General features: G+C 38.1%; 1 protein-coding gene and 1 long non-coding RNA gene across 2 annotated transcripts; both read left to right on the forward strand.

The window, feature by feature from the left end:
• The first annotated feature begins 12265 nt into the window (after positions 1–12265).
• Positions 12266–15171, forward strand: LOC122295665 (homocysteine S-methyltransferase 1). The gene is made up of 7 exons (XM_043104747.1): positions 12266–12557; positions 12679–12735; positions 13469–13674; positions 13785–13914; positions 14205–14408; positions 14505–14576; positions 14796–15171. The coding sequence occupies exons 1-7, from the start codon at positions 12387–12389 to the stop codon at positions 14937–14939; spliced, it is 984 nt and encodes a 327-aa protein (XP_042960681.1). The 5' UTR covers positions 12266–12386; the 3' UTR covers positions 14940–15171.
• A 1369-nt stretch (positions 15172–16540) lies between these two features.
• Positions 16541–17589, forward strand: LOC122297785. Its single transcript, XR_006238894.1, has 2 exons — positions 16541–17081; positions 17294–17589. It is a non-coding gene; the product is annotated as an uncharacterized LOC122297785 (long non-coding RNA).
• The last annotated feature ends 8567 nt before the right edge of the window (positions 17590–26156 follow it).

Here is a 26156-nt window from a genome sequence, read left to right on the forward strand (position 1 = left end):
TGAATTATCCCCCCCCCCCAAAGCTTGTCGAACCTAACATCTTAATTACCATAAACTTATTTTCCTAAAATCTATAAGGCCCCAAAATTTAAAACTTGTCGAAACTTCATAAAATCTAACATCGAAATTTGTTGAACTTACAACCTACTACATTAAAGACCATTTCATAAACTCCATGGAACCAAAGAACTCAATTATTCTACTTCCCTGAAAGATCATCCAGATCATGCTATTCTCTCCAGGCCTCGATAATAAAAACAAACCACACAAGGCGTTCATCACTAAAGATTAGATTAGACCCCTACCCGCCATGACTCCAGCATTCTGAGTCTCCTTAACCTCACCTCCAACGGTACCAAGAGTCACCGCGTACATTCGAGCCCGACCTAAAAGCCTCCAGTTAGTTCTATCACTGCGACGAGCTCCACGGCTTCCTTGAACTCTAATGGGGCACTCACCCACATGGGCTCTATTATAAACTCCGCAAATTGGCACTCGTCCTTCCATACGAACACTTGAGGACGCTTGCGGTCGAGTTCCGGTCCGCTGAATAAATTCTGAGGTGAACCCGAACTACTTCCTTCACCATAAAAACTCTGCCTCTTATGTCCTAGAGGGGAGCCCATACTCAAGTTATGCTCTCGCTCCACAAGAGTGGCCACATCCACTAAATCCTGAAAGGTGGATATCCGATGGCTGACCACCATTGTTACATATATCTGGTCTCAAACCTTAAATAAAATTCCCTTAAATATGTCCTTAAAGTTCGTTGAACCTGCACTCTCCAATACTATAGCCTCGTTACATAAATTCTACAAAACCTTGACCTCAATCATCTTAAGCGACTTAAAGCTAATTCCTCTCCTCATTGCTACGTGAGTTCCCACCTTACTAAGATTGCCTATAAACCATGACGTTCCCTTCAGACCTCAACATCATACAAGCAAACCACGTCGCTCAAAATTCAAGCCTACTACGCTAAATGTTCATGCCTAATGATAGTATCCTCGATTATACTGCCTTCCTGCCACAACACAACCTTTGACCCCCTTTAAGAAAACGAATAAAACCAACATAAAACCAAAAACCAAAAACACAAAACCATATAGCAGGAAACGAAAGAAACCAGCATGCAACAACACAACTAAATAAATAAAAACAAGCAAACAAGCTCAAATCAATAAAACAAATAAAACATGTTAAATAGAAACTATACTTAAAATAAATTTTAAAACACAACTTTAAAACATTCTGGTACTACCTACGGGACATGTGGTTTTACCCAGAGCCAAACCGCTCTGATACCACCTGTGACGCCCCCAAAATCCCCACGCCCGAACAGGGGGAATTTGAGACGTCCGGATGGTGACAACCCGGGTCACCACCCCAACGACGGGTGCCGAGTGTGTGCAAGGCAGCAAAAGTGTACAGAGAAACACGCAGCGGATAAGATAGTCATAACTAAGTACCAGAATTTTTCTTAACATAATACAAGCTGTTTAAAACGTACATAGATAAAATATTACATATACCACAAATACAGTTTTAAACAAATAAAAAGATAACATCAGCAACCCGGCGGAGCCGCATCCTCGGGCTCAGCCTCTTCCTCCTCAACCTCATCTCCTGCACCAAAAGCTACGGAACCACGAATGGTACCGCAGGTAAGTAAAACCCAAACACTACCAGATAAAAACACATATAACTCAAACAAGATGCATGAAACATGCCCAATGCACAAACCCGTAAAACACAAGTTTTCCACGCACGCCAAAAGACACATTTGACATCTCAAACCATTATCCAATTTTAACCGTATGCACCATGACCTCCCCTAGGGGTCATCCGCACACCCTGGCTCCAGTGTCACACCGCAGAGTACCGCCACGCATGTGACACCCAACGAGCGATGCCCAGTTCCGCGCCCCGCGCGTGCGTAGCCAAGCATCCTCTAGCCCTCGCCAGCGAAGGGCCACGGAGTCGGTGAGTAGGCCGATGCCCGGTTCCGCGCCCGGCGCGTTCGTAGCCAAGCACCCCCTAGTCCCGCTCCCATTATCGCTTTCGATAACTCAGGGGACATCACTCAGTTTATTCCGCTCCCGAGTGACCAGAGGAGCTCCACCGAGATAATAACCCATCCCGGCTTGGGCTCGTGATACACACGCACCCGCAACACACTCACGCCAAAACACAGGCTTTTCTCATAAACCCACAACACACGTGCATGCACCATGTAATGCCATAACAATGCACAATAAAATAATCCAACAATCATAAATCAAATAAACAAGCAACTCCGTCCTCCATCCATCCGACCCCCGAAACTCCTCGGACTCAGTCCGGAATCAACAACCAACAACAAATATTTATTGAATGAGCAATATATATTTAAATCTGTAAATAGGGTTTGGAAAATACTTACAGCGCTATACGGTATTTTTAGAAAGCTCGCGGCGTTGCAAACGGCGGAGGAAAAGCAACGTAACAGTGTAATTTACACTGTGTCCGTGGGTAATAAATTACCCATTTTTGAACGGGGACAAACCAGGGCTTAGGATTGATAGGGAATGGTTTAGGGATGATTGTGAAGCTATTGGAAGTGGTGGTTGGCCGTGGGTGGCGGCGAAAACGCCGGAAATAGGCCGGAAAACTCAAATCGGAAAACAAGCTCGTAGGAGCTGTTCCGGTGGTCGTTGGAGGCCGGAAATAGGTGGGTTAGGACGGCAAGGAGTCGGTGATGAAGTGGTGAAGAAATGGTGGCCGGAGGTGGAGCGACGGCGGCGGATCGAGCCAAAAACCGTGGGGAAAGAAATGGCTCTAGGTGGCTAACGGCTGGCCGGATGGGGGAGATATTTGGTGGGAAGGTGCGCCGGAGGGAGGGGGTTCAAACGGGACCGGCGGCGGGCCAAACGGTGGCCGGACGGCGGCGGTCTGGGCAGAAAACAGTTCCGGCGACAGGGGCAAAAACAGGGCAGGTGCAGCGACTTCCGGCGGCTCTCGAAAGCAAACGGCTGGTCCGATGGCTCTGAAAATTGGTGGGGATGATCTATGGTGGAAGGGGAAGAGAACGGTGGTGACGGTGCATCAAACGGTGGCCGGACGGCGGAGAACCGGCCGGTCAAAGGGGCAGCGACGGGATGGTTAAAATGGGAGAAAACGCACGGGGAGAGAGAGAGGAACCGGGAAAAGAAGAAGAAAAAGAAAGAAAAGAAGGAAAAAAAAGAAAAAGAAAAAGAAAAAAGGGAAAAAGAAAAAGAGAGAAGAAAAGAAATGAGGTCCAATCCTCACTCCGGAAACCAAAACTGATCCGCCGAAAACGATTTTAAAAACCGTAAAACGATTAAATAAAATAAACACAACATCAAATAAATTAAAAACCAATTCAAATACATTAATTTAAAATAAATAAACCAATATATTAATTAAATTAAAAACAACCCTTCAGTGAAAATACACGTAAAAGCGGGTCATCACAGGTTGGACACAGTGAAAATATCCATGAGGAGGCTCTTCACTGGTGAGAGAATAATGTGTGACTATGTCTTCACCTCCTCGGACTCCATCAAAGAATCATGCTTCACTGAGATTTCCAAACAAGGGGCTACTATTTTGTTTAGTTTCACCAGCAACAATTCTATTTTCCTTCACCCAAAATAGAGCAGTCATAGGGGTCGTTCAAAATCCAACCATGGCTAAAACAAACAGAAAAGCACCATAGGGAGCCACCATATGAGAAACCAAGCCACTGCGTCAACAAGCAAATTAACCACCCACACCGTTGAGCACCTTCAACAACACTAACATCCAGCTCCACGTACGGCTCAAGAGAAATGAGAAGATGAAAAATGAAAAATGAAATAAAACCAAATGAAATGAGAAATGAGAAAATAAAACCAGTTGAAAAATGAAAGAAATGAGAAGATGAAGCAATCTACTTAAGAGAATGAATGCAGAAACGAAAACTGAAGAAGAGAAGGAAGAAGCAGCATGCGGCTGGAGAAGGAAGAAGAGAAAAGAAATAAAGTCCTAAGGGCATTGAGGCCAAAATGGACCGTATGGTGCAGAAGCTGGAAAAAGCCCACAAGCTAGGCCTAAAAATTGACTGGACTTGGGCTCAAAATAGAAAGGAACCCACTAAAAACAAGCCCAATCCAAAAATAAATGTCCAATAAAATAAAAATGGCACAATAAAAATAGATAAAAGCCAAAAAAAAAAAAAAAAAACTACAACTCAATATTGACAAAATAAAATAATTAAAGCCCAACAATAGAATAATTAAAGCAAAGAGCAATTTAAATGTAAAAAAATAATCAATATAAAAAATGCACATTATTTAAATTTCACAACTTAGCAATGACAAAATAATTTAACGAAAAGCACGTTAAATTTAAAACAAGAGAACAACTAATTATAATAATTTAAATAATCATTCAATTAAAATGCATGTAAATACGAGGTATTGTAACGCTCGTCCTTATGGTGGGTCATTTTTAAGACAATTTTGATAAAAATCGATGGAAATTACGATTCTTTTAAATAGTCCATGCTATAAATAAAATTCATTTTCTTAATTAAAAGATTACAACGGAAAACATTAAATTTCATAATTAAAATTTCTCATATAAAATATTTTGTCTAGGCCTTCGTGCTCTTCCCCTTGGATTGTACATGTCCTGACCTGTCATGCTCATTTTGTTCCTGGGATGGCAAATATAAAATCTAAAATGAGTCGATGACTCGTAAGTATTACTTCATACCGTTAAAATATAATAACATAAATTTTCAGTCATGCATTCATTATTCCATACATACATATTGTACTTAACATGCATACATCTTTCAGTTCGTTTGAAAACGTTACGAGATAGAGTTTTTCTTTAAAAATATGCTTTCTTCTTTAAAATAATTCCCCACGCATCGTTGCCTTCATTTCTTAAAGAGTCTATTCATGCATATGTCTTCTTACATACATTCATGCATGCATACATTCATGCGTTCATCTTTTCTTACTAATGTACCATTCATGTATTTTGTTCGTCCATACATACATGCATTCTTTCTTAACATACATACGTTCATTCTTATCACTTTCATTAGCCATAGCATGCTGTTATGCTCCATGTGCTGGGGTTAGCGATCTTTTGGACTTGATTCTGCCTATGACCATGGATTGGGAATCCATTCCATCAGGATGCAGCACTGGGTGCACTACCAGTACTACTTACTCGGCATTGCAATCTGCCCAATTCAGTCCATTCATTTGGTACCATTGTTATTTCAGTCCATGTGGTCGTTACGTATTTTCATACATCATCCATTCATTTTAGTCTGTTCATTCCTTTACAGTTCTTACAATTCTTCAGTTTGTTCCTTTCATAAAAAGTCATTTTTAAAAGAAGTTTCTATTTTTGTAAAAATCATTTTAGAAAAAGTCATCTTTCATGACATCATTTAAAGCATCATCTTTTATAGGGACATTTTAAAACACTTTCACAGGGACACTTTAAAACATAGGGCCAAGGCCTCACTTTCATAGGAACATTTGAAAACACTTTCTTCGCATCGTTTAAAGCATAGTTTTCTTTCTTTTTGTAAAAGTTACTTTAAAAGAAGTTTCTTTAAAAGAAAATAGTTTTCTTTCTTTTTCATAAAAGTTGTTTTAGAAAGTTATTTTAAAAAAAATAATTTTCTTTCTTTTTATTTTAAGAGTTGTTTTAGAAACAGTCCATTACAGTTTCAGTCCTTAAAGTCCTTAACAATTCTTACTTGTCTTTTAAAGCTTCATTTCGTGAATATACATACAATACTTATAGCATCCATTTACATATATAAACGTACATACTTTGGATGCATGAAAAGGGGCTACCAAGGAGGGTCGCTACATAATTATACTTGAAAACTTATGTTTCGTTTTCTTTTTCTTTCATTAAATGTGTCTTCGTGGAGAAAAATTTCTTTTTCCTTTTAGAGAAAAGCTTTCGTCTTCTTCTTTGTTTCTATAAAGAAAACCTAGAAGAGTATGAACGTAATACTTACCTGAACTTTATGCCATACTCATTTCATGTAGTCCATACATGTGCATGTCAGAAAGCAACTTACATACATACACATAACCTTACGTCATCCTCTATCTAATGCATAAGTAACTATTCTAAAAAATAGAACTATGTCTCGCTTGGAATACTCTTCGGGGTCTTATTTCTTAAAGTGAACCTTTGTGATTCATCTTAGGGTTAAGACACTAAAACCTCCAACTTGTTCTTCTATTTCCACAATCCGACGCATGATTCTGACCGACAGATTCATGCGTCCCAACCTTAGACTATATACTTGTCACTACCTTTACGTATCCTATCCCATACTCAACCCTCATTCCCAACCAGTCAGGCTACATGAATTCAAGCTAACTCTGGGGCTAAAACACCATGTAACAATACTGAGGACAGCTTACCCATTATATATGGTGAACCTATCCGACACACGTGTCTCGCCAGAGGTACATGTATTTCATCTCCTTTTATCACTTAAGAGTAACTTATAATTCCAATGAACGTCCGCTTGTACAAACAAGCTCCATCATGCTTGATAGTAGATGAATGCATCCACAAATGCACCTCTGTCACGTCACGACACCCATCATGCTTTCGCTGCACTCTTTGATACTTTTCTACCACTTCCATATACTCTTAGTCATAGTCAACCACAAGGTGACACCCATCACCCCAGACTACAAACCATATCACCACTGTTTCGGGACACTATTACACAGTTCCCGCCACTTAACAAGAGGACTGCATCCAGAATGTACCACTGTCACATTTTGCAGCTCGAGACCATTTCCTGAGTTACAGCATGATGCCCATCATGGTTCTACTGCACTCTTTAATACATTTTCACCACTTCACACATACCTTCAGCCATAAGTTAGCCTCAAGGCGACTCCCGTCCCCTTGGACTACAGGCCATATCACCATTGCTTCGGGAACTGTGTATGCTACACCATACACTCCACGCTTCTCCGCTACACCATGCAACCCTTAGTGATACGTCATGCGGTGTATCACTACATAGTACAGAGTACACTCACGTGAACTCTCTTCCATCCACACTACGATACACACCTCACAGTGCATCACTATGCGACATAGAGTACACGCTACGCGTACTCCCTTCACTACAACACTTATTATCATGACACACATCGCACGATGCATCACCATACAACACGGAGTACGTACCATGTGCACTCCCTTCATTCTACGCCACACATCACTACAACGCACCTCACACGGCGTGTCGCTGCATTACACAGAGTACGCTCCCCACATACTCTCTTCACACTTCACGCTGTATCACAACTACGGCATCCATCTCACGCCCATACTCATAGCACAGTCCACAATACTACACAATCAAACCCAACATTTCACAACTACACTTCACTTTATAACTACGCAGCGAACTCCAAAATTTCTAACTACACAATCTACAATCCAACTGATCAACTAATATAAACATAAATAACTAGAGATAGAAGGTTATACCATCGACAGGATAACCCTTATGTCATTCGCTGCCTGTCTCGATCAAGGCATTGGAGGAGTCGTACATGGCGGTAATACCGTGTAGAATGGTTGTCCACCACGTAAAGTGGTGGTTTTGGGTTTGAGAATAGCTAGGCGTGGTCTTGGAAATGGTCAAGGTGGCCTCGTAGTGGCCAAAGGTGGCGGAGCACGGCGGCATCATGTCGTGAACAGTGAATCCGAAAAGGAGAGAGGTTGCTTGAGGTGGTGGAACATGGAACTTCATGGGAAGCAAGGGGAGGTAGAGGAAGATGTGGTGGAGCTGTGGTGGCAAGGTGGTGGCCAGACGGCGGCTCACAGCGGCAGATCGGCCATTAGAAGTGTAACTCGTGCCTTGGAGAGTGAGGGAGAGTGAGAGCTGTATACAGCTCCGTTGGGCATGAAATTTGTTGGGAAAGGTCGTGGTGATGAGAGGAACAAGGTGGTGGTGGTGAAACACCATGAGTAGTTGTGCAGGGTGGTGCACTGTGGTGCAACCGAATGGGTAGTTGTGGAGACCCATTGGAGAAAGAGAGAGAGGTAGAGGAAAAGGAGGACATGGGGAGGAAGCCCATGATGTGGTGAAGCCATTGGTAGTCATTTTGGCCGTGTATGGTGGCTTTAGGAGGAGGAAATGGCCTCAAGGCCCATTTGCTTGGAGGGAGAAGGAAAGAGATGGGGCTACCGGTGTAGCTCATCACTGGTGGGGTAGTCCTAGCTGGTGGGGAAGGATTAGGCCGGAGGTTGAGGTGAGATGCCGTGATGGGTGGTGGCGCTGGCTAGAAGTGCAACAAGCACGGTGAAGAAGAGAGCACGGGCTGGACGTGCATGGGAGAGAGAGAGAAGAGAGAAAAGAAGAAAGGAAAAAGTGAAGGGAAAAGGGTAGGAGCCTAGGTATTTAATCCAAATCCTTTGCTTCGAGATTCTCAAATGATCTAACAATAAGTTTAAACACTGATTTGAAAGCGCGTAAGTGTTTTATTAAAATTTAATAAAATATTTAAAAAAAAAACACCGAGAGGAATTTAGATAGAATATTATTTGATAAATTAAAGTTTATAAAATAATATTTTTTCATTATTATTTAAAATAATAAAGTATCGTTAATTACTCAAAGAGAGTTAAACATAAAGTTTAAATTAATTTTAGAGTTTTCAACATAAAGTTAAACCTCTTAACATTTTAAAACAGCTAAAATATTTAATGTAAGTAATTATCCACAATTATAATAATTTTAGATCTTATTAAAATATTATAATTGTATTACTTTAAAAACAAGTTTATCTAATAACACTAGAAATATCTCCTATAGATATCTCCATAATATTTAAAATATTCGTAAGTTTTAAAATATTTATCTTACTTTAAAATCTGTTGGATAACTTTTGGAATATACAGTCGAGACACAACATGTAAGATAAGGTTCAGCACGTAGATTGAAACTTAGCACGTAGAATGAGGCTCAACACGTAGATCGAAGTTTAACACGTAAATCGAAGTTGGACATGTAGATCGAGACTCATAATAAAGAAGAAGAAAGAATGAACGTATATCACAGGTATCACATCCTCCCCTTAAATATAAATCTTTAATGTTTTTCGTTCAATAAATAAGGTTTTTGAAATATTACGAATTTTGATTAGGTAAACATGCTTTGCACGTTACTCCGACCTAATATATATATATATATATATATCTGTGAGTGTGTATTTTATGTTTCTAATAATTTTAAAAGTGAAATGATAATTACAGTTTTGAGTACATAAGGATTATACAATTATTTTGAAAAAAAAAATAAATATAATATTTATATGAAAATAAATTAATTTTTCAATAATAAATTTTATTTTTTTAAATAATTATATTACACTTGCTTGTCTATAAATTTATTCACCATTACTTATTTTGAAATATTTGATTTAAAAGTAGTGTGTCTGATTATCCGATTTTAATAGGTAGGTTTTTACCCAGATCATTTCTTGGATCTATCGAATTGGAAAGAAAAAAAAAAAAAGGAAAAGAAAAACCAATAATCAAGTAACCGACCAAACTTTTGTCCAAAATTATTTCACCCATGCAATCAGCATTCCTTCCTGGCAGGAAAATTCAAGATAACACAATCCTTGGCCAAGAAATTTTCCATGTTTGAAAAAAAAAGAAAGGTAGAAAAGGACTTATGGCAATAAAAATAGATATGGAAAAAGCCTTTGATTTCATGGAATGGAACTACTTGATTACCATCTTTAAGGCTTTGGGCTTTCATCAGACCTGACTTAAATGAATTAAAGAATGCATATCAATTGTTTCATATTCTGTAGTGATAAATGGCAAACCAGAGGGTTTCTTCAAACCCTCAAGGGGACTGCGACAAGGAGATCCACTTTCTCCCTACCTGTTTATCTTAGGTAGTGAAGTTTTATCCCGTCTAATAAACAGAAAGGAACAGAAGGGTAACATTCAAGGGATTAAATTATGTCCTCAAGGAAATCCTATTTCCCATCTTCTTTTTGCGGATGATCTAATTCTCTTTAGCCAAGCCACAATGGATAACGTTCTTGCTTTTAAAGACTGTCTAGACAAATACTCTAACTGGTCTGGCCAAAAAATCCACACGGGAAAATCTTCAATCCATTTCAGTGAAAATACAGCCCCTAATACTAGCAGGGACATTAAGAACATTTTTCATTTCAAGCTCACTTCTTCCAGAGCTAAGTACCTAGGGCTATCTCTAAACTCAGGGAATCCAATGCTCTCTCATTTCAAGGATGTCATAGACAAAATTCAAAGAAAACTAGCAAGCTGGAAAACAAAACTTCTCTCACAGGCTAGTCGCACAACCCTCATCAAATCTGTTGTTAATGCAATACCTTCTTACACGATGTCATCTCTTTTTATCCCAATTTCCTTGACAAAAAAAATGGACCAAATCATCATGCGATTCTGGTGGGGCTTCGAAGCTAACAAGACACATAATTTTACCCCTAAAAACTGGTTCTCAATCTGCAAACCAAAAACAATGGGGGGTTTAGGAATCAGACAAACAGGAATCTTTAATAAAGCCTTACTTAGTAAACTTGGATGGCATCTTATAAGCAATGAAACTAGCCTTTGGAAAACCCATCTATCGGCTAAATATTTGAAGAGATCAAACTGGTTCTCAGCACATCCAAAACCTTCAGATTCCAGATTATGGAAAACATTAATGAAACAAAAACAATTTCTAGCTAGTAGCTTCTGTTTTTAGATAAACAAAGGAACCAATATAAGTGTATGGTATGACCCTTGGATTCCCACCCTTAATTCTTCAATCCCTGAACCAAGAACTCCTAACATAACAAAAGATCCAACCTTAAAAGTGTCGGAGTTAACTCTGGAAGAACCAAGAAGGTGGAATACAATCTTACTCCAAGCCCTTTTCAGCCAGAACATACTAAATGAAATTGAGAAAATTCATCTTCCCAACTTTCAATTCCACAACCTACCAGACATTCCTAAATGGAAACATCATACAACTGGAAAGTTTTCGATTAAATCCTCATATGTGGCTAACATTTTATCCTCAAATCAGACCATTTCCCATACCCAAACCGAAAAATTTTGGAAGCAAATTTGGTCATTAAAAATTCATGAACGTTTAAAGCATTTTCTTTGGAGAGTGGCAAACAACATCATTCCTACAAGAACTCTTCTAAGTAATTATATCCCTCTTGAAAATGACCAACTAATCTGCCCTATTTGTCAAGGAGAAAATGAAACACTCACCCACCTCTTTCTAAATTGTCCTTACTCAAGAATAACATGGAGACAGTCCCTTTGGCCTATAGACACTACAAAATTTGCTCTCCCAAGCATTGATAATTGGATAAAAATTATCCTGAATCCTTCTTCAACCATTAACATCCCAGAAGAAGAAACTCATCAATTCCAAATTTTTGCTCTTCTTGCCATGGACAATCTTTGGTTCATCAGAAATAAATCAATCCATGGAACTCAAATCTCATCAGTAGATTAGCACTCTTCCAATATCTTGAAAATCTTCAAAGAGCATCTTCAAGCCTGGGACCAAACAAGTAATGAGAAAATCAGACATTGGAATCCTACAGCAGTTGAGAACCAATTTATAATCACTTTTGATGTAGCTGTAAGACCAGAAGGAAGTACATCAGCAGCAATCTGCACAAGCCATGAAGGAAAAATCTCTTTTGTCATCACTTCCTTCTCTTCAAGTATCAACCCCAACCAAGGTGAAGCAACTGCAGCTTTTATTGGAGTTCAAGAAGCACATATACAAAAGATAAGACAGGTCCTAATAGAAGGTGACTCTTCACTAACCATCTCAGCCTTGAACAATCCTCAAAAAGCTACTGATTGGACTATGGAAGGAATAACAAGGGATACAAGATATCTACTCAAAGACTTTGAGACTTGGAAAGCTACAAAAATACATCGATCTCAGAATCGATGCGCGCATTCTATTGCGTAATGGGCACATTCCAACAAACAATTTGAAAATATCCCTCTTATTAAAATTCCTCAATGCTTGTTAAACTTTCACAGTGGCAAGGATCCACCCATGCTTTGATATAATATGTTGTGTATATCTGTTTACTTTTGGGCTAACAAACTTTAGCTATCTATGTACCTTTATTATAGTAATGAAGTTTAGATTTGCGAAGAAAAAAAAAAACCGACCAAACTTTTGTCCACATTCAACCCAACAACCCTTTGTCTCCTGCCCCATAAAAGTCTTCCCTCTCTCTCCTCTCTCTCTCTCTAACGTGCTGGCTCTCCATAAACCTCCATACCGAGAGAGAGAGAGAGATATGGGGAAGGAGAAGGAGACGGCGTCGTTGGAAGATCTGATAGAGAAGGCTGGGGGCTGTGCGGTGTTAGATGGAGGATTCGCTACGCAGCTTGAGAGACACGGCGCCGTCATCAATGACCCTCTTTGGAGCGCTCTATGTCTCATCAAAGACCCTGATCTCATCAAGCGGGTCGGTCCCTTTCTATCTCTCTCTCTGCCATTTTTCGTTCTTTCATGGAATTGGGATGCTTTTGTTTTTCAAACTTTGACGGAGTCATGATTTCTTTTCGGGTTGTTTAAATTTGTTTTAGGTCCACTTGGAATACTTGGAGGCTGGTGCTGATATTTTGGTCACTTCCTCTTATCAGGTCTGGTTATTTATCTTCCAGATTCCTCATTGCTCTACTTTTTTAATTGGTATTGATCCCTTCGTTGTTTTTTGTTAAAATTTTATGAGGTTTACAGAAGTATTTATAAGCTTTAAAGAGAATATGAATGGATGTGGTATGCGAGTGCAAAACGTCGTATTAAAGTATTAGGTGATAATATTGCGCCAAAGAGGGATTTGATAAGTGAATCAGAATGAAAGTTGGTGGAATTTCTGGTTTCCAAAGAGAGGTTTGAATGAATGTGCTGAGTGAAAACGGTGTGCTTGATAAGTATGTATAATATGTATTACAATAATTGAATATGGAGGATTTCTTGTTTAAAGCTTTGAATTATGGCACAAGTTTTGTTGAACATGGAGCTTGCTGGAATGTGTAATTCCGACCAGAAGCCAAGATTTTCTCACCATTCCATAAAGAAATAGATCTATATAATTGCACGTTATTCCCATTGTTAATTTCTTCCAAGAAGATTAGACAATTTTTAAGTGTTTTCCATCAAGCATGTTGATTTCAAGCTGGAAGGTAACTTTTTAGAGCATCCACATTAATTCTTTTATTTCCCCTGAAGCCCCCGAAGCTGATCACCATCATGTTTCTACCAGCAAAATTTTGAGATTCATCTGATTTTGGGTTTTAGATTTCATCATACCTCCCATTCTAGGTGGTCGCAGCAACTTGTATTTACCACACTTCTATTTTCTACAATTATTAGGCCACCCTTCCTGGATTTCTGTCAAGAGGACTTTCTATTGAAGAAGGGGAGTTGTTACTAGAAAAGAGCGTCAAGTTGGCTGTTGAAGCCCGGGATAGTTTTTGGGATTCTGTGAAAAGGACTCCTGGACATTGCTATAACAAAGCTTTAGTTGCAGCTTCCATCGGAAGCTATGGAGCTTATCTTGCTGATGGTTCAGAGTACAGGTGTCTGTTAACAATCCATAGATAGTTTTAATGATCTTCATTGTTAGAGTCAAAATTATATTCTACATCATTAGTTTTATTGCATATGTGATAATGTATTTTGCTTCCAGTGGGAGCTATGGACCTGATGTGGATTTGGATAAGCTGAAGGATTTCCACCGGCGCAGATTGCAAGTTCTCGTGGAAGCAGGTCCGGATTTACTTGCCTTTGAGACTATTCCCAATAAAATTGAAGCTCAGGTTTGTTCCTCACCTGTTATTTGAGCAATTGATTATGTGGAGTAGTAACAAACTGTGGGTTTCTTTTGAGGAAATATCATTTTCTGACTTTTAATTGTAACATTAATGTATAAAACAATGAAACTCAATGAATTGAAAGTATTCCTATCCAATGTTGTTAGCGATTGTGAGCCAGTTATTTTTGTGTATGAATTTATTTTGGTATGAATTATTGAGCATTGAACTTTATTTTGGTATTTTGCTCAATGTTTTTGCTCTACAGCATTTTTAAATTTGAGAAAAATTTGCAGGCCTGTGTTGAGTTGCTTGAAGAACAAAACATTGAAGTTCCATCTTGGATATGTTTTAGCTCTGTGGATGGTGAGAATGCCCCATCAGGAGAGAGATTTAAGGAGTGCCTAGATATAATAAACAAGAGTAACAAAGTACAGGCAGTGGGAATTAACTGTGCCCCTCCCCATTTTATCGAAGCCCTTATCTGCAAATTTAAGGAGGTAATTTCTAAACATATACCATCATCAGTTGATTTACACAGAGAGAGCATTTGATTTTTCTAGTCAGCGACTGAGGTGCAAAACTTTTGTCTCCAGTTAACCAAGAAGGCAATAGTTGTTTACCCCAATAGTGGAGAGGTATGGGATGGCAGAGCTAAGAGATGGCTGGTAAGTCGAGGTTATTCTAGAAACTCCTACTTGCAAGCCCGTGTTGACATGGCATGATTTGATTTGCTGGAGAAGTTTAAAATCAATTCCTGCAGTGTTGCATCGGCTTGCAAATATAATTTTTTCTATTCTAAAAGCTCTCTTTCACAAACACTGAGACCCACATTCTACTATGCCGTCTTAGTATTAACCAATTTTGTGATATGGTTCGATCAACAGCCATCAAAGTGTTTTGACGATGACAAATTCAAGTTGTTTGCATCAAGATGGCGCGATGCAGGAGCTAAACTCATTGGAGGCTGCTGTCGAACAACACCTTCCACCACTCAAGCCATTTCAAATGTCTTAAAAGAAAGGTCCTAAGCAAAGAAAGAAGAAGAAGAAGGTCGATGACTAGTTGCCTATTCAATTTATTTTACCTCGTGGATTTTTATTAATTTATTTACTTAAAATGGGAGGAGAAGAATGAAGAAGAAGAAGGTCGATTATTAGCTATCTTAAAGGTTATGTCCCCATTCTTGCTATTTGCAAAAGGAACTAACGAGAGAAATCCATATGAAGTTAATCAAATCCAATTTCATCACTTGTTGGGTAATGAATCAATGATTTAGAAAATGTTAAATACAAAATGACTTTTGTACTCCAATTTGTATTAACAAGTTCAGTCCATCCGGAATCACTTTCTGATGATATTTTGCGTGAGTAAATAATACGTATACAACTTTTTTAAATTGAAATTTAGTTACGCAAAATTTGAAATAAAATTTGAAATAATTCAATTAAAAATTAATATTTTTGATTAAGCATCACTAAAAATCTAAAAATAAAAAATAAAAATCTCTCTCTTCTAGAACTTGATGAAGAAAATTACTTATAAAATCAATTATTAGGTTTTTCATCTTTTTTTTTTTTTTTCCTTTTTTTCTCCTTTCTTTTCTGGAAACCATCATGGTTTTAAATTTTCGCACACTACAACCTTCAGTTTTTTAAATTGTTTATAATTTGTGATGGCGTGATGGGCCCCATTTTATTTTGACCCAATGGAATACTAATTATTTTTTATTACTCTTACTATCATAATAGTAATCCTACAAACTGATATGATTTTATCTGATCCGTTAGATCTATTTCACAATAAAAATAACTTTATAAACTAACGAATCACATCAAGTTACATCAGTTTATCATATTGCTTTTGCATAATCCGTTTGTAGCAGATACTTTTCCTTTATTTTTAGGCCCAACTTTGAAAAAATTCTTAGCCCAAGTGTCAAAACAAAACAAACATAAGGCCATTTTAACCACAATAAAGACTCTCTCTCTCTCTCTCTCTCTCTCTATTATATTTGTCTTGCACCCCTCAAGTTTGAATATTCAACCAAGTATGAAATCAAGAAATACGATCTTACATTATTTCCAAGTACATAAAACTCCAAAAATGATTTTACATTACCTCAAAAAATAGTTTACATTTTTTCTTTATACCTTGTTTGGTTACTCAAAAAATCCCCGGGAAAGGTTAAATAAGGAACCAATATGTTGAGCTGTATACTTCTTATTACTTGGTAGCCCTTAAAAAAAAAAAAAACACATTTCCAATTCCAAGATAACATTCCAGCATTTCCAAAGGTAAAACAAAACTCCAAAACGATATCTCCTTAACTATTCCTCGCAAACAATTCAGACGGCCGGAGAAAACTACTTCATAAAATCATATCAATATTTTTCTTATGAGAGTAACTTCAGATCGATTAGGTGATTGGTGTAAATTTACGCCAACAAATCACAACCTACGACATAGGAGATGCAGTAAATTAAAACATAGACTCATATACAAGTGATTTTTTCTTTCTTTCTTTTTTTTTTTTTTTTTTTTTTTTTTACAGTTCTATCTTACCCCTACCCTCCGTCGCTCTCTTTCTCCCTCCATTTCTCTCTCCCTCCCTCCCTCCCCCCACCCTGTGACCTGCTCTCCCCCTCATCAAATCTCCAATTGTTGCTCCCCTCAAGGATCAAGAGAGCTGTGGCCATCGATGAGAGAAAATGTACTGCTGTTTGGTGAAGCCTGGCCACCCTTCATGCTGCCACTGCTTCTCAGTTTTAGGCTCAGAGAGGAGGAAAAAGAAATTTGAGATGGTTCTCTAGTAAAACCTCGGCTGAGAATTGATTTGGAGAGCTTCATGGAAGAAGAGGAGAGGCGCGAGGTGAAACAAATGAAGATCTTGCTAGTGCTACTGTCGTTTGTGCTTGTCGTGCGATAGGCTCTCTCTCTCTCTCTCTCTCTCTCTCTTGATATTTGTTCAATTTTCGTGAGCCACTGACTTTGGAAAATGTGAGACGTTGAGTTAGGATAGTCAATATAAACTGGAGAGTATTGGGTGGAGAAGATCTTTGTGTGTGGGTGATATGTTTTGGAGCCATGGTCATAGAGGTACAGATTGCAGAGGGAACAAGGGTGACGAAATGCCCTTGGAACTTTGCAAAATTTAACCCAGTGATCGCAGGGTTAGTCTCTTTATTCTTCTATGCTTTGCATTAGTTTCCTCCATTTTGCACAACACCAAATGATACCCTACCCCCAAGATCACATTAATCTCATCTTTACTTAATGGCCCATAAGCCTTCTTCATGCTCTTGATTTGAACATGGTTTAAGTATTAATGGCCCTCTGAATTTCTTCAACATGTCTTGTTTATTGTTGACAAAAATGGCTTCAGGGGAGAAGAATGGCTTCGGTGGGAGAAGAAGACTTTTGGGTAGAAGAGGAAAGAGAGTAGGGGGAAGGGAAAAGGGAGAGGGGGTTTAATTGGATGCACACCCACCGTAGTACCATAAGTCTACTATGTGTTGGGTTTTTACTGCTAGGTATAAATGAGAAATACGCACCCGAATGCTTTGAAGGTTTTCCCTTTTCTTATTGGTCCCAACTATCATGACGACTAGAAAACTACTTTTGGTGTTTGATAATTATGCAAATACTAATCAGAATGCATCTTGATATTTATGAAATAGATTTATTAGTACATGGTTTTTGGCTATGATCATTATTTCTATTAAATGCTTGTTTATTTTGTGATTCATCAATCTTGAATAAATGTCTCACGAGTATTTTTGTATTATAGGTTGTAATTTGAGTTGAAGAACTTAGAATGATGTCCAAGTTGAGAACTCTTGAGCCCTTTTTTGAAAGAAAATAAGCTGCCATCTCTGAAAACAATGCATTGTTCGATTTTAATGCTTAAACTTCTGCTATGTTAAAGCATCCTTCTAAATCTTGAATTCTCGAATGGCTGTAGAACCTAACGAAGATTCTCTATGCTCCTTAAGGGCGGAACCTTTAAATGAAGTAAGAAACAATTATCAAGGAGAGAAATACAGGTGTTGATGCATTTTTCTGACATGGCCAAAACCCAATAATTCAACTGAATAGCCCATGATGATGGCTTGAGCGTTGATATGGTATTATGATATATGATGTCGTGTTTCACAGCCCGAGTTGTAATGCTCGTCCTTATGGTGAGTCCTTTTCATAGCGATTTTGATAAAAATCGATGGGAATTACGATTCCTTTAAAATTTCTTTTCCATTCATGTCAAGATACAAAAGACTCCATGTCATAAATAAAATTCATTTTCTTAATTAAAAGATTACAGCAGAAAACATTAAATTTTTATAATTAAAGTTTCTCATGTAAAAGATCTTGCCTAGGCCTTCATGCTCTTCTCCTTGGGCTATACTCGCCTTGACCTGTCATGCTCATCTTGTGCCTAGGAGGGCACACATAAAAGTTAAAATGAGTCGATGACTCGTAAGCATTACTTCATACAGTTAAAATATAATAACATAGATTTTCAGTCATGCATTTATCATTCTTAAAATATAATAACATAGATTTTCAATACATACATATCTTACATAGCATGCATACGTCTTTCTTTTCATTTTAAAACGTTGCGAGGTGGAGTTTTTCTTTATAAACATGATTTATTCTTTAAAACAGTTCCCCACGCATCGCTGCCTTCATTTCTTAAAAAGTATTTTCATGCATTTATCTTTTTACGTACATTCATACATACATACATACATACATACATTCATGCGTTCATCTATTCTTACTTACGTGTATGCATACAGTCCATACATACATACATGCATCCTTTCTTAACATGCATCCATTCTTTCATTTCACTTTCATTGGCCATTGCACGCTGTTACGCCTTGTGTGCTGGGGTTAGCGGTCTTTTGGACCTCATTCCGCCCTTGGCCATGAGTTGGGAATCCATTCCGTCAGGGTGCAGTACTGAGTGCACTACCAGTACTACTTACCCAGCATTGCAATCTGCCCTGTCCAGTCCATTTATTGGTACCATTTCCATTCCAATCCATATGGCCCTTACGTATTTTCATACATCATACATTCAGTCCGTTCATTTCTTTACAGTTATTTTCTTTCCTTTACAGTCCACTCTTTCATTTCAATTCTTACAGTTCTTACATTTCTTACGTTCGTTTCTTTCATAAAAGTCATATTAAGAGAAATAATTTTTATTAAAGTCATTTTAGAAAAAATCATTTTTCATGGCATCATTTAAAACATCGTCTTTCATAGGGACATTTTTAACATAGGGCCGAAGTCTCACTTTCAAATGGACATTTTAAAACACTTTTTTCGCGTCGTTTAAAACATGGTTTTCATTCTTTTTGTAAAAGTTGCTTTAAGAGAAGTTTCTTTAAGAGAAAATGATTTTCTTTCTTTTTCATAAAAGTTGTTTTAGAAAGAGTTATCTTATTTTAGAAAAGATAATTTTCTTTCTTTTTTGGTCCTTATAGTCCTTAACAGTTCTTACGTCTTTTAAAGCTTCATTTCGTTTCCTTTCGTGAACATATATACAATACGTACTACTTATAGCATCCATGAATATACATACACGTACATACTTTGGGTGCATAAAAAGGGGCTGCCAATGAAGGCTGCTACATACTTATATTTGAAAACTTACATTTCGATTTCCTTTTAAAGAAAAGCTTTCGTCTTCTTCTTCGTTTGTATAAAGAAAACTCTAGAAGAGTATGAACGTAATACTTACTTGGACTTCATGCCATACTCAATCCATGCAGTCCATTCTTGTGAGTGTCAGATGGCGACCTACATGCATATACATAACTTTACATCATCATCTATCTATTGGATAAGTAACTATTCTAAAAATAGAACTATGCCTCACTTGGAACACTCTCCGTCCATCCCTGGGCTCTTACATATCATTTACTATACTAAAACCTTCTAAGTCTTATTATTTAAAGTGAACCTCCGTGATTCACCATAGGGTTAAGACACTAAGACCTCTGTCTCGATCTTTTATTTCCACAATCCGACGCATGATTCCGACCAACAGAGTCATGTGTCCTAACCTTAGTCTACTTACCCATTACTATCTTCACGTATTATAGCCCATACTAAATCCTCATTCCCATCCAGTCAAGCTACATGAATTCAAGCCAACTTTGGAGCTAAAACACCATGTAATCATGATTAGGATAGATTACCCATTGCATATGGTGAACCTGTCTGGTACAGGTGTCTCACCAGAGACACCTGTATCTCATCCCCTTTTATCACCTAAGAGTAACTTATAATTCCAATGAACGCCCGCTTTTATAAACAAGCTCCATACTCCGATACCAACTTGCTCCAACCCGATAGATAGGACTCTTCCTACTTCCCGGCCTTGTAAGAGTTCATCCCAACACTTGATAGGAGAGGATTGCATCCACAAATGCACCTCTGTCACGTCATGTAGTTCGAGACTAATCCCGAGTCACATCACGATACCCATCATGCTTCCGCTGCATGCTCTGATACTTTTCTACCCCTTCCTTATACTCTTAGCCATAATCAACCACAAGGTGACACCCGTCACCCTAGACTACATGCCATATCACCATTGCTTCGGGTTACTTATACACAGTTCCTGCCACTTGACAAAAGGACTACATCCAAAAGCGCACTTCTATCACACTATGCAGCTCGAGAAATATTCTCAAATAACAGTGTTGCCCAGATGACTAACACAAGAGGGGAGTGAATTGAGTTTTATTTAAAAAAAATAACAATTATAAATCAAATATACAATATAAAATATAAACAAAATACGAAATAGTAATAAATATAAAGAGCAAGGGTAAGAGAGAAGCAAATTCAGTATGTTAACGAGGTTCGGCCTCACTGCCTACGTTCTCGCCTTAAGCTACCCCTTGAAGATCCCCAAATTCACTATTCAACCTCCTTCAGATGGAGATAGAAACCTATTAAGCCTTTGAACAACACGCTACAAAGGATCTGTGTAGAACACCCTCTACACTTGTAATTACCTTACACGTGGTGATTCAACTATTCCCTATGTAGAACACTTTCTACACACACAAGGGTTATACAGACCCTTTTATTGATACAAGAGTTGATAGTGGGTAGGTTATCAGAAAACACTCCTCAATGAGTGAAATAAGAATAATACAGCACAAACTATATCTCTCAAAATGAACAAGAATTAAGGCTCAATGCTTAGAGAAGAGAGAATGAAAGCTTTGAATGAATGTTGTATGGTGTTGTAAATGTGAAGCTCTCAAATGATCTATTTATAGGCATATGAGACTTCATATTCAAATTTAAAAAGATTCACATGTCAAAGACAACATCATTCACTTTTTCAAAACATTCAAATAAAAGGTTCTTCTTTTTCAATTCTCAAAGACAACATCATTCATTTTTTAAAAACTTCAAACCCAATCTTTTACTTTTGGCATATGACAAAATGAGCACACTTTACTTTTCAAAAAATTCAAACCTAATCTTTTACTTTTTGCATATGACAAAAGGAGCACACTTTACTTTTCAAATATTTCAAACAAAATCATCTACCTTTTGTATAATTAAAAAAAAAAACATCAATCACTTTTGAAAATATTCAAATAAAACATGTATATGTGAAAGATGATAATCAATCATCTTTAATATTTTCAAAGTTCAACCCTTTAATCAAGGCATACACATGTAAAAGATGACAATCAATCATCTTTCAAAATTTTTAAATATAACTTTCAACAAATTCATGCACATGTGGAAAATGTATTTTAATACTTTATGATAAAATATTAATTTTGAGCCTTAATCCTAATTTCGAATTTTTAAGAGATTTACAACATTACTCTATAATTTTAATGTGAACTTGTTCCCTTCTTGCTCATGCTTGTTGCCTTGATGTGCTTGACTCTATTGTGTAGACAACTTGAGCTTGAGACTTCTTTATTCTTTGAATTCATTTGTTATCATCAAAATTCATGTATAAATATATAATTACACAAAACTTGAAACCTTGGGTTCAACAAATAGCATGATGTCCATCGTGCTTCCGCTGCACTCTCTGATACATTTTTCACCACTTCACACCTACTTTCAACCACAAGTCAGCCTCAAGGCGACACCCATCACTTTGGACTACAGCCATATCACCATTGCTTCGGGACACTGTTACACAGTTTCTCAACGCTACACCATACACTCCACGTTTCTTTGCTACATCATCCAACCCTTCGTGACACGTCGTTCGGTGTATCATGATATAGTACAAAGTACACTCACGTAAACTCTCTTCCATCCACACTACGACACACATCACTACGATACACGCCTCACGGTGCATAGCTACGCGACATGGAGTACGCATCACGCGTACTCCTTCTGCTACAACACTTGTTATCACGATGCACACCACACGTTGCATCGCCATACAACACGAAGTGCACTTCACACGTACTCCCTTCATTCTATGCCACACATTACTACAGCGCACGTCATACGATGCGTCGCTGCAGTACATAGAGTACGCTCCACGCATACTCTCTTCACACATCATGCCGTATCATAACTACGGCGTTCATCTCACGCCCACTTCACAGCACAGTCTACAGAACTACACAATCAAGCCCAGCACTTTACAACTGCATTTCACTTCACAACTACGTAGCGAACACTACAAATACTAACTACACAGTCTATAATTCAACCAATCAACTACTTTAAACGTAAATAACTAAAGATAGAGGGCTATACCATTGACGAGATAACCCGTGCATCACTCGCTGTCCATCATGATTAAGCGTCGGAGGAGCATACCTGGCTGTAACACCGCATACGGTGGCTATCCACCATATAAAGTGGCAGTTCGGGCTTGAGAATAGCTATGCATGGCTTTGGAAAGGCTCATGATGGCCTCGTGGTGGTCAAAGGTGGCAGAGCACGGTGACATCATACCTTGAACAGTGAATCTAAAATGCTAGGAGTTTGCTTAATAAGGTGGATGAAGGCCATAGAACTTCATGAAAAGCTAGGGAAAGTAGAGGAAGATGTGGTGGAGCTATGGTAGCCATTCGGTGGCTCACGACGGCGGATCGGCTACTTGAAGTGGATTTCATGCCTTGGAGAGTGAGGGAGAGTTAGAGCTGTGTACAGCTCTATTGGCCATGAAATTTCTTGGAGAAGATCATGGTGATGATAGGAACAAGGTGGTGGTGGTGAAACATTGTGGGTAGCTGTGTACGGTGGCGTACGGTAGTGCAACCGAAACTAAGGCTATGGAGACCCATTGGAGAAAAAGAGAGAGTTAGAGGAAAAGAAAGACATGGGGAGGAAGTCCATGATGTGGTGAATTCATTGGTGGTGCTTGGTGGCTGTTTTGGCCGTGTATGGTGGCTCAAGAAGGAGAAAATGGGTGTAAAACCCATTTTCTTGGGAGGAGAAAGAGGGAGGAGTGGCCGCCGATAAAGCTCACCACCGATGAGGTACTGGTCGCCGGTGGGGGAGGATCATGCCGGTGTGGGAAGTGGGGTACGGCGGCTGGAGGTGGCGCCGATTGGGAGGGTTGAAGGTCATATACGGTGGAGGAACCAAAGGCACAGGCTGGACGTGCATGGGAGAGAGAGAAGAAAGAGAAAGGAGAAAAGAAAAAAGAGAAAAAGTGAGGAGGAAAGGAGAGGGGCCTGGGTATTTAATCCTAGTCCTACACTTTGGGATCCTCAAAACGATCTAACGATGAGTTTAAACACTGATTTGAAAATGCGTAAGTACTTAAATAAAACACTGAGAGGAATTAATGATTCGGCATTGCCTCATGTTTTTCGCACCCCTTCATTATCTAATGGTTCGAGATGGGGGGAAGTTCGCCCATGCACTTGCCTATGTATTGGATTGTGCTTCCCATGTGCCTGTCAATTATTCATTACGCTTTTGTGGGTTCCAAGACGTCACTCTATGCGATTCTTGAGGCCTAGCATGTCCCTTGGATTTCTAACTCGAGGTCACTACATTGTTTGCCAACCGTCACATCCTTCTCTATATAAAGCCCCCCTCTCCTTTCTCCTATTTTTTGCCATCTGATTTGCCTCTCATCTTTCTGCATTCTCCTTCAGGCCTATTTCCCTAGTCTTTCTTCCTTCACTTTCTTACTTCGTCCCTTCTTCCCTTAAGCTTCCAATGTCTCCCAAAGAATCTTCTGATGCTTGCTATTTGTACTTTGCTAGATGGAGCTAGGAGTCGTTAGTTTCAGTCGATGAGCTCCATGCACTGAGGAGGATGTACAACATTCTAGAGTCGGCGGTCCTAGAGATCCCTAGGCACCATGTAGTTGCGGTGGATTCTAAAGGGATGGCATCTCGGGTTGCACTCTACCCTTTGATGTTTACGAATGATCTTCATCTTCCGTTCTACCGAACCCATCTCGGATGTCCTCAACTTTCTAGTTTCTAGGGTTGGCCCTGGCATATCTCCACCCAAATGTCTAGATGGAACCATATCGATTACACTCATAGGTAATACTAAAGAATAATACTAGATACAATCATAAGATGTGTATGTCCCGCACATTTTCTTTTAAAAAAAGTAGGGTTGACTATTAAAAAAATATTTTTCTGTGAATCTCAGATTTGTCCAATTTTTTCAAAGGGAGTATGTGTGAATTGTACACACTAAAACTGCAAATATCATGTTTCAATACAAAATTTCTCAATTTCTTTCTTCTTTCTTCCCTACCCTATTCTCCAAAGGACTCAACCTAGAAGTGAGATTTTTAATTTATATTCTAATTTGATCATCAAAACTGTTACAGATTCTTTCTTGTCGAATAACTAGCTACAGTTAAATACTTGTACATCACTATAACAAATTTGGCATTTTTCCACAAAATTTTTTTCCCAAGGCAAACCATGATGGAAAATACTTAGCTGATCACTCCAAGTTTGTGCATGGAAAATGAATTCACTTGTTGCAGCGACAGCATGACGAACCATTAAGAGTTGGTGGAAAAAATAAACCTTTTGCGATGAACATAAGTCACTGTAACAAATAATCCCCACATATTACACGAAGTGTAAAATGTGAGAACAAATTCTAATGAAATTGACGGTGGGAATAGAATTCTCATTGGCTTCTATTATTTCCATGGTAAAATTGATTTTCTCCTTAGACCAAATCTCCTAAATTTCTCCTTCGCCTCTATTAATTTCTCCCATTTCATAAAATCAATCCCTTGATCGATGCTTGTGGGTTGAGGAAATTAGAGCTTGGTGGAGATAATTTCATAGAGAGCAGAGAGTCGGCGTCCATGAGTTGGAATCACTCCCATGGCTAGTGTCCGCCATGTTCAACCCTAGAAGACTCGGTTGGAGCTTTCAACATCACCGACTTTGTATAAACCACTAGCTCTATAATAAATCAGATTTTTAGTGACGAAATTGGTTAGGGACGAATTAAATTTCGTCCCTAAAAGTACTTATTTGGAATGAAAAATAAATTTCATCTCAAGTCATAGAAGTGACTTTTTATTAGTTCAAATTGATAAATAAGTGTTCAAATGAGACTATTTGGAGCGGAATTTTTCTTCTTTAAAAAAATAACCATTTAAACGCTTAAAAACACGTTTGAATAGTTTGTGACTTACCATTCGAAAGGTTATATAACTATTCGAATAATAGTCGTGGCATGAATGCATATACAATTGTGTCAGGGAAAGGTGAACACTGTTAGAACTAGTAATTTAATCATTCAAACTAAAGTTTTGGTGGTAAGTTATAAATTAATATGGCGGGGAATTTGCTATACCGTTCGAACTAACCTATACTTGATTGAACTGTATAGTAATTCCCGTTCGAACTATGACATAACTGTTCGAATGAATTTTTTGGTGGAAAGTTATAAATAAATGTGGAGGGAATGATTTCTGCATAGTTCAAACGGTATTTTTATGTTCGAACCAAGTCATAAACAATTCGAATGCATATATAAGCATTCGAATGGTGGATTCAAATAATTTTAAAAATAAGTATTATTGAGTTTATTAATTATCATTTTCATAAGGTAACAAATCTACATATACGTATTTATTATTATTTATGTTAGTTAATTTGTGTATCATATTCCTAGGAATTTTATATAATTAATTAATTAAGAACTTTTATTATGCTAAATAAAAATTTGCAATTAAAAAAACATTACCTTCTATGAACTGTAGTTTTTTATATTATCATAAA

The sequence above is a fragment of the Carya illinoinensis genome, chromosome 15 (assembly GCF_018687715.1).
Source record: "Carya illinoinensis cultivar Pawnee chromosome 15, C.illinoinensisPawnee_v1, whole genome shotgun sequence".
Classification (NCBI taxonomy): Eukaryota; Viridiplantae; Streptophyta; class Magnoliopsida; order Fagales; family Juglandaceae; genus Carya; species Carya illinoinensis.

What these genes read in the sequence shown, in the direction of transcription:
- LOC122295665 (XM_043104747.1), top strand. Translation starts at nt 12,387, where the DNA reads ATGGGGAAGGAGAAGGAGACGGCGTCGTTGGAAGATCTGATAGAGAAG. An exon ending in CCAATAAAATTGAAGCTCAG is followed by an intron (nt 13,915 to 14,204) that starts GTTTGTTCCTCA and finishes AAAAATTTGCAG; the next exon opens with GCCTGTGTTGAGTTGCTTGA. An exon ending in TTATCTGCAAATTTAAGGAG is followed by an intron (nt 14,409 to 14,504) that starts GTAATTTCTAAA and finishes TTTTGTCTCCAG; the next exon opens with TTAACCAAGAAGGCAATAGT.